Source organism: Alternaria conjuncta (assembly GCF_024043145.1).
Source record: "Alternaria conjuncta strain BMP 0040 chromosome Unknown scaffold_1, whole genome shotgun sequence".
Lineage (NCBI taxonomy): Eukaryota > Fungi > Ascomycota > Dothideomycetes > Pleosporales > Pleosporaceae > Alternaria > Alternaria conjuncta.
Window position 1 is genome coordinate 1,116,447 of NW_026250090.1, and position 15,469 is coordinate 1,131,915.

General features: G+C 53.1%; 6 protein-coding genes across 6 annotated transcripts; 4 read left to right on the forward strand and 2 right to left on the reverse strand.

The window, feature by feature from the left end:
* Positions 1-346: 346 nt before the first annotated feature.
* Positions 347-3,645, forward strand: GDH1 (glutamate dehydrogenase (NADP(+)) gdh1; the record flags this gene model as incomplete). Its single annotated transcript, XM_051464686.1, has 3 exons — positions 347-690; positions 740-3,446; positions 3,499-3,645. 3 exons carry the CDS (start codon positions 347-349, stop codon positions 3,643-3,645), a joined length of 3,198 nt encoding a protein of 1,065 aa, XP_051331207.1.
* Positions 3,646-4,615: 970 nt separating this feature from the next.
* On the forward strand, positions 4,616-5,239 carry J4E85_000396 (uncharacterized protein; the record flags this gene model as incomplete). Its single annotated transcript, XM_051464687.1, has 3 exons — positions 4,616-4,643; positions 4,768-5,096; positions 5,159-5,239. 3 exons carry the CDS (start codon positions 4,616-4,618, stop codon positions 5,237-5,239), a joined length of 438 nt encoding a protein of 145 aa, XP_051331208.1.
* A 632-nt stretch (positions 5,240-5,871) lies between these two features.
* On the reverse strand, positions 5,872-7,523 carry J4E85_000397 (uncharacterized protein; the record flags this gene model as incomplete). Its single annotated transcript, XM_051464688.1, has 3 exons — positions 5,872-6,706; positions 6,756-7,053; positions 7,136-7,523. 3 exons carry the CDS (start codon positions 7,521-7,523, stop codon positions 5,872-5,874), a joined length of 1,521 nt encoding a protein of 506 aa, XP_051331209.1.
* A 1,249-nt stretch (positions 7,524-8,772) lies between these two features.
* Positions 8,773-10,631, forward strand: J4E85_000398 (uncharacterized protein; the record flags this gene model as incomplete). Its single annotated transcript, XM_051464689.1, has 3 exons — positions 8,773-8,840; positions 8,915-10,127; positions 10,206-10,631. The coding sequence occupies 3 exons, from the start codon at positions 8,773-8,775 to the stop codon at positions 10,629-10,631; spliced, it is 1,707 nt and encodes a 568-aa protein (XP_051331210.1).
* A 147-nt stretch (positions 10,632-10,778) lies between these two features.
* On the reverse strand, positions 10,779-12,282 carry J4E85_000399 (uncharacterized protein; the record flags this gene model as incomplete). Its single annotated transcript, XM_051464690.1, has 2 exons — positions 10,779-12,030; positions 12,086-12,282. 2 exons carry the CDS (start codon positions 12,280-12,282, stop codon positions 10,779-10,781), a joined length of 1,449 nt encoding a protein of 482 aa, XP_051331211.1.
* A 318-nt stretch (positions 12,283-12,600) lies between these two features.
* Positions 12,601-13,846, forward strand: J4E85_000400 (uncharacterized protein; the record flags this gene model as incomplete). The annotated part of the gene is made up of 4 exons (XM_051464691.1): positions 12,601-12,661; positions 12,717-13,345; positions 13,495-13,528; positions 13,584-13,846. 4 exons carry the CDS (start codon positions 12,601-12,603, stop codon positions 13,844-13,846), a joined length of 987 nt encoding a protein of 328 aa, XP_051331212.1.
* Positions 13,847-15,469: the final 1,623 nt, after the last annotated feature.

Here is a 15,469-nt window from a genome sequence, read left to right on the forward strand (position 1 = left end):
TATCCGAAGCGGTGATCGACGGCTGCGGCTCGTTGGTTGTACTAGGAGGTAAGCTAGCGTTCCTGCGTCATGGCAGTTACGATGCCCGAAATAGCGGTGCATCGTATTTGTCGGATGCACTGAATCGTCGACTAACGAGCCCTTCTTTTAGTGTTTTGCGAGCTCAAGGCTTGGGTTCTGCCCCTCTATCATCAAGGGCCCCACTATTGCCCGATCGTCCAAACTTCGTGCGCTTTATCATCACGCCTGACGCGTCTCACCGAGCACGCAATTCAAATAGCATTGTCTCAATCGCTACAACAGCACTTCGCTGAGGCACCACACAATCCAGTTGCACACGCCCAGCATGGCTTCCACACCGATTGAAGCCGTCAATGGCCTCGCACCCCAGCACAAGCAGCTCGAGCAGCTTCTCCATACTCCAGACCGCCGACCCTCACCTCTTCCCACACATTTGAGCGCCCCGGGCTCAGGGAGCTCAACACCTCGAACAATCCCACAGGAAGGCTCGGGCGGCTCCGGATATGTTGCACCCGTGTTCGAGGGCAAGGCCCAGCAGATGGAGGCCGTTATGGACGGCGTCGAGGAGAAGGGCTTCATGCCCCCAGAGCTCGTAGAGTCAGAAACCAAGTGGTTCTACAACGAGTTGGGCATTGACGACATGTACTTTGCTACCGAGACGGTAGAAGCGTAAGCATGGCTTTCAATCTTCCCGGGACTACACTAACAGAGGTTATAGAATCATCAGCCACATCCACTCGCTCTACGCCGCAAAGGTCGCCGCATACGCCAGAGACGACAAGCGCCTTGAGATCCGGCTCGACAAGGAGGCCGCTGATCATGCCGTATACATCGATACCAGCAGACCCGGTGTGTCCGTCATTGACGGTCCTCAGTACGAGCAGCGTCTGGGCAAGAAGTACTTGGCTGTATCCAAGCCTGGTCTCGCATACCGCGTAGAGAGCTTCCGCTCAGAGAGCCCACTACCAGGCAGCGACGACCAGCAGTTGCGATGCTACTTCGTCTACCAGTGCGACTTTGTCGACCCCAACCCCAGCGAGACAGAGACCAACATTGAGAAGATTGGCGACAAGCGTTTCCTGCAGAAGGCGACCGAAAACACAAAGGTCATCTACCAGCAGATTCTCCAAGTCGCTGTAGAGCGTACTGGTCCCGTCATTGACCACTTCGATATCGAAGGCTCAAGAGACAAGCGTCTGGTTGTCGGCTTCAAGCGCGGAAGTGCTTTGGGTCTGTTCAGTGCATTGAGCGACCTGTACCATTACTACGGTCTGACCACCTCGCGAAAGTACGTTGAGCAGTTCTCCAACGGCTACACTGTCATGTCTCTCTACTTGCGCCCGCTTCCAGGTGCTGCTGGTGCCAAGCACCCACCGATTGAAGCCTCGATCCACCAGATCACCAAGGAGGTTTCATTGCTTTACTGTCTTCCGCAGAACAAGTTCCAGACGCTCTTTGCTACGAGCAGACTAAGTCTACAAGAGACCATCTACGCACACTGCGTCTGGGTCTTCATTACCCACTTCCTGAACCGTCTCGGAAGCGAATACACCGCTCTGTCAGCTATTCTAGACCCAGAGAACAGTGTACATGCCGAGTTGCTATCTAAGCTGAAGCGCCGGCTACGTGCCGAGACCTTTACCGCCGACTACATTTACGAGATCATCATGACCTACCCGGAACTGGTCCACACCTTGTATCTGCCATTCGCTAAGACTCACTACGTCCAGACTCGGGGTCAAGAAGATGACTTCCTACCGACGCTGAGTTATCTCCGCCTCCAGGTCGACAAGGTCCAAACCGACGCGGAGTTGACCGACACCATCAACAAGGCTGTTGTCAACGACCACCACGAGATGGTGATGACTGCCTTCCGTGTCTTCAACCAGTCAGTGCTGAAGACCAACTTCTACACTCCTACCAAGGTCGCCATCAGCTTCCGGCTAAACCCCAACTTCCTACCCTCCACAGAATACCCTCAGCCGCTGTATGGTATGTTCCTTGTCATTGGATCTGAGTTCCGTGGTTTCCATCTTCGCTTCCGCGACATTGCCCGCGGTGGTATTCGTATCGTCAAATCCAGGAGTCAGGAAGCATACTCCATCAACGCGCGCTCCATGTTTGACGAGAACTACAACCTCGCAAACACGCAGCAACGTAAGAACAAGGACATCCCAGAGGGTGGCTCCAAGGGTGTCGTTCTTCTTGACTTCAAGCACCAGGATAAGGCCCGGGGCGCTTTTGAGAAGTACATTGACAGTATTCTCGATTTACTCCTGCCTCCTACCAGTCCTGGTATCAAGGATCCTATTGTCGATCTCCATGGCAAGGAGGAGATTCTGTTCATGGGTCCCGACGAGAACACTGCTGATCTCGTCGACTGGGCTACTGAGCACGCGCGTGCTCGTGGTGCGCCATGGTGGAAGTCTTTCTTCACTGGAAAGAGCCCCAAGTTGGGTGGTATCCCTCACGACCGATACGGCATGACAACTCTGTCCGTCCGCGAGTACGTCCTGGGCATTTACCGCAAGCTTAACCTCGACCCCAGCAAGGTCCGCAAGCTGCAGACAGGTGGACCCGATGGTGATCTTGGCTCGAACGAGATTCTGCTCAGTAACGAGAAGTACGTTGCTATCGTTGACGGTTCCGGTGTCTTGGTCGACAACAACGGCATCAATCACGAGGAGCTGGTACGTCTAGCCAGGGAGCGCAAGATGATCAACCACTTCGATGCTTCGAAGCTTTCGTCAGAAGGCTACCGCATTCTGGTCGACGACACCAACAAGCGACTACCGAACGGAGACCTCGTGTACAACGGCACAACCTTCCGAAACACGTTCCATCTTCGCAGTGACATGCACTACGACTCCTTTGTTCCATGTGGTGGCCGACCTGAGTCTATCGATCTGTCAACCGCCAACAAGCTCATTGTCGACGGCAAGTCGGTGATCCCTTACATTGTGGAAGGTGCGAACCTGTTCATCACCCAAGACGCTAAGCTCCGCCTCGAGAAGGCTGGCTGCATCCTGTACAAGGATGCTTCAGCCAACAAGGGTGGTGTTACTTCTTCCTCGCTCGAGGTCCTTGCATCGCTGGCATTCGACGACGAGAGCTTCCTTAAGCATATGTGCGTCGGTGAAGATGGCCAGGCACCGGAGTTCTACAACAACTACGTTCGGGAAGTGCAGAAGACTATCCAGAACAACGCGCGTCTTGAGTTTGAGGCCATCTGGAGGGAACACCAGGAGACTGGTCAGCCTCGCAGCATTCTCAGCGACACCCTCAGTACCGCAATCACAAAGCTCGATGAGGAGTTGCAGAACACTGAGCTGTGGAAGGACGTTAAGTTCCGGGAGTCGATTCTCAAGGAGGCGTTGCCAAACATCCTACTCGAGAAGATCGGCCTCGATAAGATTATCAAGAGGGTAAGTCACAACCAATACTGCGCAGTTGAAGCATGGACTAACAGGCATACAGGTACCTGACAACTATTTACGTGCTATTTTCGGAAGCTACCTCGCCAGTCGCTTCGTTTACGAGTACGGTGTATCAGCCAGTCAATTCTCTTTCTTCGACTTCATGAGCAAGCGCATGGCAAAGGGTAGCAACTCAGCTACTCGCTAGAAGACTGTCATGAGTATTGGGCATGAGCGTCAGAGCTCGCACGGCGTTTCGGCAAGGGATCAAAAGTTATCTGAGGTTTAAACATATGCCCCGACCATGGACATGGGCGGCGCTTAGGGATCCCATAGAATGGGTGCTGACACGGGCGGCTATTTAGCTGTACGAACGAATGATAGATGAATACAAGTGCTTCAATTCATTGACCTACTACAAAAACGTTCAAACACGCGTTCACGCCGGTAACCTTTTTCTCGCGGTCGTGACAGACCATCATGGTAATACAGTAGCCCCAGAGAGAGAGAGAGAGAGCGGTGTGTTGCGAAGTAGGCAGGCACACACCTCAAGCAGCAAAAGGCTGCGAATCCGACTAGACCCTTTCAAAGCCCAGCAGCCTGATCGGGAAGCTCCCATATGATACGAGCTGGTTTAGCGGATCGCTCATTGGCCCAGCTGACCTTGCCATGTGTTGTTGTGATGAGACACGTCCTCCGTCTCGCTTGAGAGTTTAAAGTGCGAGCTTCCCCCGCCCGTTTTGACCTCGACCCTCCCACTTTCTACAACACCAATCTTGTCGCGTCCGCACACCACACCCGGGATACTGTCGCCGATAGCTGTAAGTAAGTCGCCTCCTTCCTTTCCTTCCGTTTCTGTATTTATGAAGCGCAAATATATGTGCGATCGCCTGCTTTTTTGCGCTTCCACGAGCCACGTCGGCGGCATGGCAGCAGGACTTCGCGCGCGTTTTGCACAACGCGCTCTTTCTGCCTTCTTCTTGTGTACATCGTGGTCGCCTGTATCACTTCCATGCGTTCCTACATTTCTGAAAGGATAGCTTCTTGGGAAGCTTCGCATCTCGCGCACTGCTTCCAAATTACGCGGCACGCGTACTAATCTGTCATGCAGCTTCGACTCACCACTCCACGCACTACAAAAACACTGGAAACTACTCGAAACCTTCAGACCAAGCAAGATGGCCGCTACTACACGCGCGAGAACTGGTAAGCCTTCCCCTTTTGCCCACAAGCTCGGCACACGCATACAGCCCTGTACTGCCCCAACCACGCCTTCATACGCGAAAACCTCTTCCCAACCAAGCAGCAAAACACTAACCTCTTCCCAAAGGTAACTCCAAGCCCCGTCTCGTCCAGCAAATCGAAAACGCTGTCGCGCCCACAAAACGCAGCACGACCACCAAAGCCAACACGTCCAAGCCCCGCACCAGCAAAGTAGCCTCTGGCCGCGTCACCAAGCCCAAAGCTGCCACTACCACGACCACTACTAAGAAGACGACTACGACCAAGCCCAAGGCCGCTGCTGCACCAAAGAAGACAACTGGGCCCAACGTCAAGACAGTCAAGAAGCCGAGGACCAAGACGGAGAAGGTTGTTGATAAGGTTGTGGGAAAGGCGGAGAAGATTGTTGGTGATGTGGAGGGTAAGCCGGGAAAGAAGGTAAATCATCCCCCATCTTTTTCAATCAGAGTCGCGTCAGCTAATACTCCTTTTCTTTCCAGGCCGCAGGCACCGCCAAAGCACGAGGCACAGACTCGACGACCAAGCGCGCCGCACCGCGGACTCGGGGCGTAAAGGCTTAAGAAGAAGAAGCTCCTCGTGCGTTTTGCTGTGTACAACCTGCTCGGGGCGTAGGCATCGATTAATATGTTGTACACCCGCTTTGCTTGCGCCATGACATGCTAGCATGTCCAGCACGAAGAGGACAGGGTGTGTTGGCATCGTCTCTGCTTCGCTCATTTCTTACGAGTCACGATGAGCCCGTTTCTTTCTTTTCGTTTCCTCTACTGTTGCTGTTCGGAAAGTGTATGATAAGATACCCAGGCGTTTTTGATACGACTTGTTAATTAGACAATGAGGATTGGTACTACACATCGTTTTCCAAAGACTTGCGATGCTGGGATCCTGTGATATCGAGAGATGCCATGTTTTCTTGGCGATAAGACGACGCGATGCTGACAGAAAGCTAGAGGATATGTCCAGATGTGTCCAGAAGACTTCATGGTATTAGAACTAGGGTGATGTATCTTGACGGGTATACTGGACAACGACAGTACATCGCAAAGCAATAAGCTAAGTAGACTAAACAGAGCAAGAGAGCGACGTGCAGATCGAAGAAACGCGAACGCTCATACATCGTCAACCTCCAATGCTTCCTACACCTAGTTCCCCATCCACTAACTCAACACTCCGTCCCTCCATCCACACCCTCATACTATCTGAAGACGACCTTAATCTCCTTAGCCGGCTGCAACACAATATCCGCATGCATCCCGGGATCCGCCCCACCCATCTTATTCTCCACCGTCTGAAATCTCTGGAACAATCTGACAAGCGTATATCCCATCTCGGTAAGCGCAAACTGCTGGCCAATACAGATCCTAGGTCCGCCATTGAAGGGGACATAGGTCCACGTCTTCGGGTTCCAGTTGTCCCATCGATCGGGCGCGAAGACCGAGGGCGGAGGGAAGGAAGCAGACGTAGGTGGGTACAAGTCTTCGCGGCGTTGCATGACGAGCGTGGAGTAGCCGATTGGTGTGCCGGCGAGGATGCCAATGGGTTGCGTGCCGTCGGGTCCGCCGCCTACGGGAAGCGTGGTGTCCTTAAGGGCGAGGCGGATGTTGTATGGGACGACGGGGTAGAGGCGCAGGGTTTCGTTCAGGATGTGTTGGAGGTATTTCATGTTCTTCAGATCTTCATAGGTGGGCTGGCGCTCTGGACCGACTGTCTGTAGAATCTCCGCACGTAGCTTGGCGAGTATGGTCGGGTCGATGGACAGGTGGTAGATTACCCAGGTTAGGGTGCACGCGGTTGTGTCGCGGCCTGCCAGGAGGACGGAGACGAGTTGGTCGCGGAGCATGTCTCGGTCGCGTGTGTATCCTGCGATCGCGTGGAGGAATGTGTAGCCTTCGTCGTGGTTTGTCTTCTTCTCTAGTTCTTCTGGGGAGAGTGCGAGGGCGCGGTCGATGAAGGGGTTGACGAAGTCGTTGATGATCTTGATCGAGTCGTAGAAGCCCAGGTATTTGCGAGGGATAAGCCAGTTTAGAGGTCTATGTGGTGTTAGTGACAAGCTTGATGTGCTGGAGCAAGTCTACGTACCCGATCTTAGACACAAAGCTCTGTATGCGCTGAGCGTTGTAGAACGCATCCGCGAAGACCGTTTGTGGCTCGTCCAGACTTCCCACACTCTGGCCCAGGAGGAAATGTGTAGCGGCATCCAACGTGTATCTGAACATCATATCAAGCGTATCGATCTCCTCACTCTCGGCGATCTTGGACATGAGGATTTGGGTGTGCTGTTCGAAGATATCGATGTCGCTGAGGCGGTCCTTGACGAATTGCGGTCGAATCAGCTGGCGTGAGTTGTGCCATAGTTGCCCATCAGTAGTGAAGATACCTATGCGAAAGTCAGTAACCGTCCATCCATTTGGTCTGATGCGGCGTAGTTGCCCTAGAACCCCACTCTTTGGTGTACGTACCGTTGCCCAAGAAGGTGTGCCAGTCTTTCCTGAACTGCTCTCCCTTGCCGTAGTCCTTGAATTGTGTCGCAAGAATAGCCTTGATGTTCTCGGGGTCTGCGGTCAGAACCACGCGCTCGCCAACGCCAGCCTCAATTGTGTATCGCCCTGGACCGCACCACTTGTTGAACATGGCAACCCATAGCTCGTACGACTTGTCTTTCAGAGCATGGGTGACAACTTCGTATGCCATGTCGACGCCATACGGGAAGTATGTCTTTCGGACTGGCGCTCGAGCGCCCAGCTTGCGGATTCGCGCATCGGTGTTGATCTGCTGGACGAGCCTGTAGCCGATGTACAGGACGACTGCGGCGCCGAGGAGATAGGGAGTCGAGAAATAGTTCGTCATGTCCGTGAGCTCGGTCGCGATTCGCGACTATGCGTCTAAGACGGATGGCGCTTCGCAGGGTATTAGCACCGCATATATGGTGGCATTCACATGGAAGAGAATGCGCTATGAACGCCGAGTGGACTACCGGCGGGTAATCGACCTACCCTAAAGTTCTCGGATCGACAAGAAAGCCGAGTTTTGACAGCTGCCTGGAGACGTGAAGAGCATTGGCGCCGCAATGCTAAACTTTCTTCATGGCACACGAGCTTGCTGCCTCCCGTCGTGGTGCAATCAGAGCGTCGTGTGCTCTTGGGACACCTCGGCTTGACATCTGAAAGCCCCCGTGCCGCAAGACTCGCAATTTTCGACGTAAAGGGAGCAATGCTAAGGGCTCGCGTAGCTGTCGTGCGCTCATGCGCATCCCTGATGCCCTGCAAAAGCGGGGAAGAGCGATCGAGATAGCTGGGCCATGTGGGGATGGTGGTAACATCGTGGCCGCTCGGACGAATTCTGGAAGACTTGGGGTTCCGACCACCATGCTGTTGTCATAATGGACTGCATACAAAGCAGAAGACGGTATGTTCGTGACTGGCGAAGATTCAGCTACTTGCTTGCGGGAAAACATGCGACGCGTATACCTCCTGTCATCTTGTCGCTGATCGCCCAATTTGCCGAGTCGGCTGCATCTTCCCGTCATCATCAACCCGCGGACAACCCCAGAAGAACATGCGATGTGGAGGGCGTGGCTTAGGTGGCACATTACAGCAGCTTGGAGCTCAAGTCGGAGCTGATAAAGTTTCGCTGAAGAAGAGGCTGACAGCTGAATGCCCGCACGTCATCGTACCTTTTGCTCGATCCCACGGTTTGCCCCACTTCAGGGTTAGCTCGCATTTGTCGAACTCTGCAGTCAAGGACCGCGATACTACCACAAGGTTACTACTTGCTTATCTCAGACCAAGTCTATATACTCTACTGGCATCGATATATGATCAATCGTTGCAACTGCCGGGAATACCGCAGGAGCTTACGCTTCGAGAAACCATTCGGAGCATCCGGATCGGGCCTACATTGGTATAATTCCTTGCGCCAGTCTTCGCTATTATACATAGATCGTAATCCACCCGTCTCTTCTCTCCTGTTCAACGATCTTTTGATTCTTCCCACCTTGATCGGTCTTTTTGCAACATGAAGCCTCTTACATGTACCACCTTATCTCTTCTCATATCCTCAGTAGCAGCCATTTGGCCTGTACCTGTCTCCCATGAATATGGCGATGCTGTTCTTTTCATTAAAGAAGATGTACCATTCTATTGGTATGAACCTGGCGCAAGAAATGTAGGCTCAATCATGGATCAGATCCCTTTTCTCTTCGGGTTCAATTCTAACCAAGTTCCACACGCACAGGACAGTAGCGACCTGAAATTGCGGACGCAATACACAGGACCGGTGCCTAGCGACAGATCCGAAACAGCTACCCAGGGAGGCATCACCAGCGACGACATTGTTGTATACGCCATCAATTCTACATGGGCAACACTCTTCCAAACCAACTTTTACCCTTGGAAGTTTCACCCTAGAGACTGGGATGAGCCGTCTCCCAGCCAGTCGAATACGTCATACATCTCTCGCGTCGACGTCAAAGTGCTCAAAAGCGCCGACCCTAATGTCACCAAGCCACTTGCTGGGGAGGTTGACGAATCCTATAGTCTCTCATTGACAAAAGAGGGGGTTGCAAGCATCAGCGCAAACACCAGCGTAGGGATAGCAAGAGGCTTGACAACATTCTCTCAACTCTTCTACGCACACTCTGATCAGCAAAATGTATACACACCCTTGGCACCGGTTCAAATCACCGACAGTCCGAAGTTCCAACACCGCGGCATCAACCTCGATGTGTCACGCAACTACTTCTCCACGGCGGACATCAAACGCCAGATCGACGCTGCCGCCTACAACAAGATGAACCGCTTCCACCTTCACGTGACAGACAGCCAGTCCTGGCCCTTGGAGATCCCCTCTATGCCCGAGCTATCCGCCAAGGGAGCATACCGACCCGATCTAGTCTACACAGCCGACGACTTCGCAATGATACAACGCTACGCTGCGATCCAAGGCGTGGAAATGATCACCGAAATCGACATGCCAGGCCACACCTCAAGCATCCACTACAGTATGCCAGAGCTAATAGCTGCGTTTGGCATACAGCCAGACTGGAACACATACGCCGCCTCTCCACCCTCTGGTACACTCAAACTAAACTCGCCCGCTGTCTACGATTTCCTAGAGAAGCTCTTCGATGATGTACTACCTAGAGTGTCTCCATACTCGACGTACTTCCACACTGGTGGTGATGAAGTGAACAAGAACGCGTATTTGTTTGATGACACGGTCAAAAGCAATGATTCGGCGGTTCTGCAACCGCTCATGCAGAAGTTTGTCGATCGGAACCATGACCAGGTACGCGCCATGGGACTCACACCTGTGGTGTGGGAAGAGATGCTGCTGGAATGGAACCTAACACTCGGCCCTGATGTACTCGTGCAATCGTGGCAGAGCGACGATGCAGTTGCACAGATTGTGTCAAAGGGACATAAAGCTATAGTTGGGAACTACAACTACTGGGTAAGCGGAACTCTTATCTCTCCATCCTACATGCTCCTTTCTTGTAGGATCTCGCGTGTACTAACAATACCCTAACAGTACCTCGACTGCGGCAAAGGCCAATGGCTGAACTTCTACCCCTCCGTCAGCGCGAACTACTACCCCTACCAAGACTACTGCGCCCCCTTCCACAACTGGCGACTAATCTACTCCTACGACCCGTTACACGGCGTCCCTGTCGAGAACCAGCATCTCGTCATCGGCGGCGAAGCGCACATGTGGGCCGAGCAAACCGATCCCGTTAATGTCGATAGGATGATCTGGCCCCGTGCTGCGGCGGCTGCGGAAGTACTATGGTCGGGTGCCAAGGACGAGATGGGTCAGAACAGGAGTCAGATTGATGCGGCGCCTCGGTTGAGCGAGATGAGAGAGAGGTTGGTGGCCAAGGGAATTGGGGCGGAGCCGATTCAGATGCCGTATTGTACTATGGAGGGGAATGTGTGTTCATTGGGTAATCTTGGTTAAGGTAGCATGTGGGGTGTGGAATCTTTGAGTGAGTATGGTAGTGGGTAGATATTGAGAACGTCGATATGCATCATTCATATTCCAATCTGTCTTTCCCGAACGCCAGGCGCCCTACATGCCCTCACGTTCTTTATGAGCGGTATGTCATCAGAATTCCATGGCATCGGCGCCTTCCTCCCTTTCCCTCTTCAGCGCTGGTTTGTCCTCGTCCACTAAGCCCGCGACAAACCGTCGGAAGTAGTCTACATACGGCTTCAAGCTGGTCTTCTCCCAATCTTGTATCTTCTTGTCGGTTTCTTCGCCTGACCAATCGTCGATCTCCTGGAGTAATTGCGTGACTGTTGGTACACTCAACGGATCGAAATCCTCCACTGTCCGTGTGTCGATCGGAACACAGACACGTCCTGTTCCGGGGTGAATTACGAATGGCGACTTGAGCAAATGGTTAAGTTTCTTGGAGACTTCGGCATCGAGGCGGGGGTATGTGTATTCTAGGATGATGTCTTGCTTGGCTTCGAGGAGGTCTTTGGGTGTCTTTGACAAGGCGCCAGATTTGGCTAACGCGTCAATGTCGGCCCATTTCGATGCGCTGGGGCGGGAGGGCGCAGAGTCCCACTTCTTCTTCAGTGCTGCTCTGAGCGTGGGGTCTGGGATGAGGTCGAGGAGGTGCGCGGACTTTTCTTCCGCGGCCCAGGGATCTTGTTCAGCGAGGATGGAGGTCTGGAAGTGCTCTTTCAGGATAGCCAGACTGCGCTCGAGATGAGGATGTAGAGGTCGTCGCGCGTTGACCTTCTTGCCGCCCTGGTCTCCTCCTTTGAGTAGTTCGAGATAGCCGGCTACGGAGCGGCGCTTTTGGTCGTCCATTTCTCGGGCTCGTTTGTCGCAGACCCAGGCGTGGGCTCCTCGACGACCGGAATACACCCACAGGATATGTTTGAAGCCAAAGTCTTCCCGTAGAGCAACATCGATGGTCTTGATGGCCATTGTGATGAAGCCCCAGCACTTAAGACAGATGCTCGCACCCGTGCAACATGTTCTGATGTCGTCGTAATCCGTCATATCGATATCAAAGACCAGCTCTTTCATCAACGGGCGGAACGAGCTCGCTTTCCGCAGTGTTTTCCTATCTCTCGGGTTTGTGCTGTACATGGGACCGATTTCGAAACGTGAAGGCAGCATGTTTATGCATTGCTTCCGCAAGAGATCGGCTGTTGGGAAAGATTGGTATCGTAGGTATGCGTCGTTGGGTAGGGTGAAGGCGAATTCGCGGTGTGCAAAGTCGTTGCTGGGTGTTGCGGAATGGTTGAGCCACTGGAAGAGGGGACGGAAGGGGAACAGGCGTTGGTAGAATGCGCGCATGACGTCTGGGTCGGAGAAGGAGGATTTGGATGTGATCTTGCTGTATCGGTGTCAGCAAGTGTTATGAATGCATTGTGTCGGTAGGTGGGGCGTACATTGGTGCGGGTTGCGAGGCATCCTCCTGCGACGTAGGTGCTGGCGCGCTCGAAGGAAATTCTTCGTCTGAATCTTCATCGTCGAAGAGCTCCTCGAGATTTACCTTGGGCTTCTCTACCGCGGCGGCTGTGGGTGCGTCTTCCATTGCAACATCTTGCGTCTCCGGCTCGGGTTTGATAGCATCCGCTTGGGACATTGTCGCTGAGGACTCCTCTGCGGGCGTCGATTCTGGCGTAACTGAGTGCGGCATCTCGGAATTCATACGATTGGATTTGGGGGGGATATGTTGTGAGGACGCGGATGCTGGGGGTGAAAGAGTTGGCCGACGCGTTCGCGTATAGTGGTCGCGGGCGCGTTTGGGCTGCAGGGATACCCTTGTCCGCCCTCCCTCGTTCCTTCCCCATCCGTGTAACCATCGCTCGTTATATCGCGTCAAGTCGAGCAAACATTCTCCACATCGCTCAAACCTCACCTGGGCAGGGCATGACCTGCGATAGTAATCACAGTGCGGACGATGGCGGAGGAGGATACTGTGTCCGGAGAAGGGTGGATCTCAGATGATAGCAGTTTCTATGGTAAGTTTGGACACCTCAAGCTAATCTCATGAGAAGTGACTGACGGTGGATTTAGGTGACGAGGATGAAAAACAACACCAATCAAAAAAGTGTGAAAGCTTCAAGACCGGACCTTTCTGGCGCGCACATGCCAAAGACCTAAACACAATCGCGGCTGCCGCAAGAACACCACCACCACCATCAGATGGAGCCGTGTCAGACAAGCAACCTGCGGCAAAGACTAACACCTTCGACATGTCGGGTATCGACCGCCAAGCTATGGAGCAGGAGCGATTAGCAAGACAAGGCAAGCGAAAGCGAGAGCCCTCACCTGTGCCGGCCTCGAACCTTGAACTGTTCAATCCTTTGGAAGGACAGGATGATGCGTGGCAGCTAGGCGAGCCTGTTGATGACTTTGTCAGGCTACTTCCTCCATACACAACCTCCATCTCTACATGTCCCTGGATCTGGGCTGCTAATCCGTATCGCAATCCTCGCGACAAGTCACCTTCGCCGCGCGTTCAAGACTTTACATCGCGTGGCACGGAGTTACTTCAACAGTCGCTCCAGACCCGCCGCGACATCCAGAATGAAGGCGCGAAGGGGCCTAGGGGCATGGTTACTAAACAGCTCCTCCAAGAGAGCAAAGCTCTACAAGAACGGATCTCGGACCTTGCAAAGGACACGCATGTTCTGTCCGGAAAGGTAAGTTCCATTAGCTGCCCGATCATTCACTTCTTCAAATCACTGACTGGTGTTAGTGGATGTTGTTCCCCAAAGCTGTGGAAGTTGCTCGGGTCTGGAAGCAAGTTGTCGCGAATGTGATCGATAATCGACTTGGCTGTACCTGCAAGGTGGCCACAGACGACGGCAAAGACGAGCGACTAAGTAAGTTTGACGTACGACAGGTAGTGCACAACTACTGACGAAAAACCTCTCATAGTCTGTGTCTACACAAAGGACTTCCTGGACGCTGATGATGTACTGCGAGTACTCCATGAGCTTGAGACCATGGGTCTCATCAACGTCGGCAGGACCATTTACTACAAACCAGACGCCTACACTTATCTGGATCTTAGACGGGAGACGGCTGCAGCATATGGACTCCAAGCTAGTCTTTACAACTCACGAACTCTGTTGGCAGCTAACAAAGTTCCAAAGTCATCCTCGTTTCCGCAGAAGAAGCAATCGACGCTGAAGAAGTGAGGTTGGGTGTACATCGTTAGCTGCTACGCTGTTTGGGGACGGGGTCGTCAGGCATATTCAACCAACGAAACTCTCAAAGAAGCTACAGGTGTTGCTGGCCCTCTCTCATATGACAAACAATCCCAGCTTACCAGTATTTGTTGAAGCGCTTTGAGCTGATCTTCCCACTTGCCTGGTCGTTCTGAATGTGGCAGCCATTGCACCTCATACCAGGGAAAAACTGAACAGGTCTGCAGACTACATTGACCCAAAACCTTGCAAAGGAGGCGACCTAAAGTCAACGTAGGCTCCAGGCTGTTCAGTTTTTCCCTAGGTTGGCGTGATTGCATAAATATTACAGACACCATTCACATACGAACAAGTACGCGTCAGACATGCAGTCATGCCTGTCGACGCTGATCACCGAGCCGCTGTCGGACGCAGCAGCCAGTTTGACATGCCGGCTAGGACCTTTGCGTACCATGCTGAGCAACACGCCTTCAATGACCCGGGCAAACGTAAGCAAAACTTGTCTTCGGCGTTGAAGCGCAGCTGCAAGGTCTTTACCGCTACACTGAGCTGCCGTAGGCGCATGCAACCAATGTAGAGGCAGTTCGGCCCATCGTGCCTGCAGAGCCTGCCGGCCGCCAGAGCGAGTCGAGAGTAGCTGTCGTCTTTGCGACGTCCGTCGTGTTGGCGCGCTACTGAAAATTCCAGAAACCGAGAGGCGTCGAGTTTTCGTTACTCGATAGTTACCCTGAGGACAGGGCTTCAGTGCCGTAGTTCGCCGCTTGCAATAGACGACTTCGACCGACGATCACATCATGACAGAACATCGGAAACCCCCGAAACCACAATATGGCTGTCTCTTCATATCTATACACATGCTCGCATTTGAGGGTCTCAGTAAAATGTCCAGGTGTAGTCGCGCTTGCTGGGACGAGGTAGGTAGAAGAATGGCACCAGCATGACCCGGGCGCGTTCGGGTTCTCCGTTGACAATATGGCTGTCGGCCAGCCCCGAACAGTCAGGGCGTTCGCATGGGTCTAGTCTGCGGCTCGCCTCAGTCTTCGGCGCATCGTATTTCCTTTACTCGATTTCTATCGAGTAATGGGAAGGTCGTGTTGGGAGTTACGCTGGCTGACATATGCTTAGCTTCTCCGATGGAATCGGGCCTTACTCCGTCGTCTTCGAACTCGCACCTTCTATTCCAACGAGCAGTTCACAACAATAGTGTGTTTCCGTCTTCAATCTTTACGCAAACGGTAAAGAAAGCAGTGAATAAAATATCACAGAGGCCCTGGGTCTGAGATTCTAGAAGTATGACGCTCCGCCGTTGACCCTGCGCTAGTCTGAGGTCCCTAATCGCGCGATCTACTGTGCGCCTATCGCGTGCAGCAATACCCTTGCAGCTGCTTATCAGTAACACATGCACGTCCCCCAACACCATCCACAACGTGCAGCAACACGTTTAGGAAGTTTACCGATTCCAACGCTCTACCCAATCTTCGAGGAATCAACCTTCGAGCAATGATGACGGAGAAACAGCTCATGATGCGCGCCCAACCTAGACAGCCAAAATCTCGCATGCTCGATCCTGGAGTAGCATACAGTACCAGGGCGAATAGCCTCGTATCTACACTA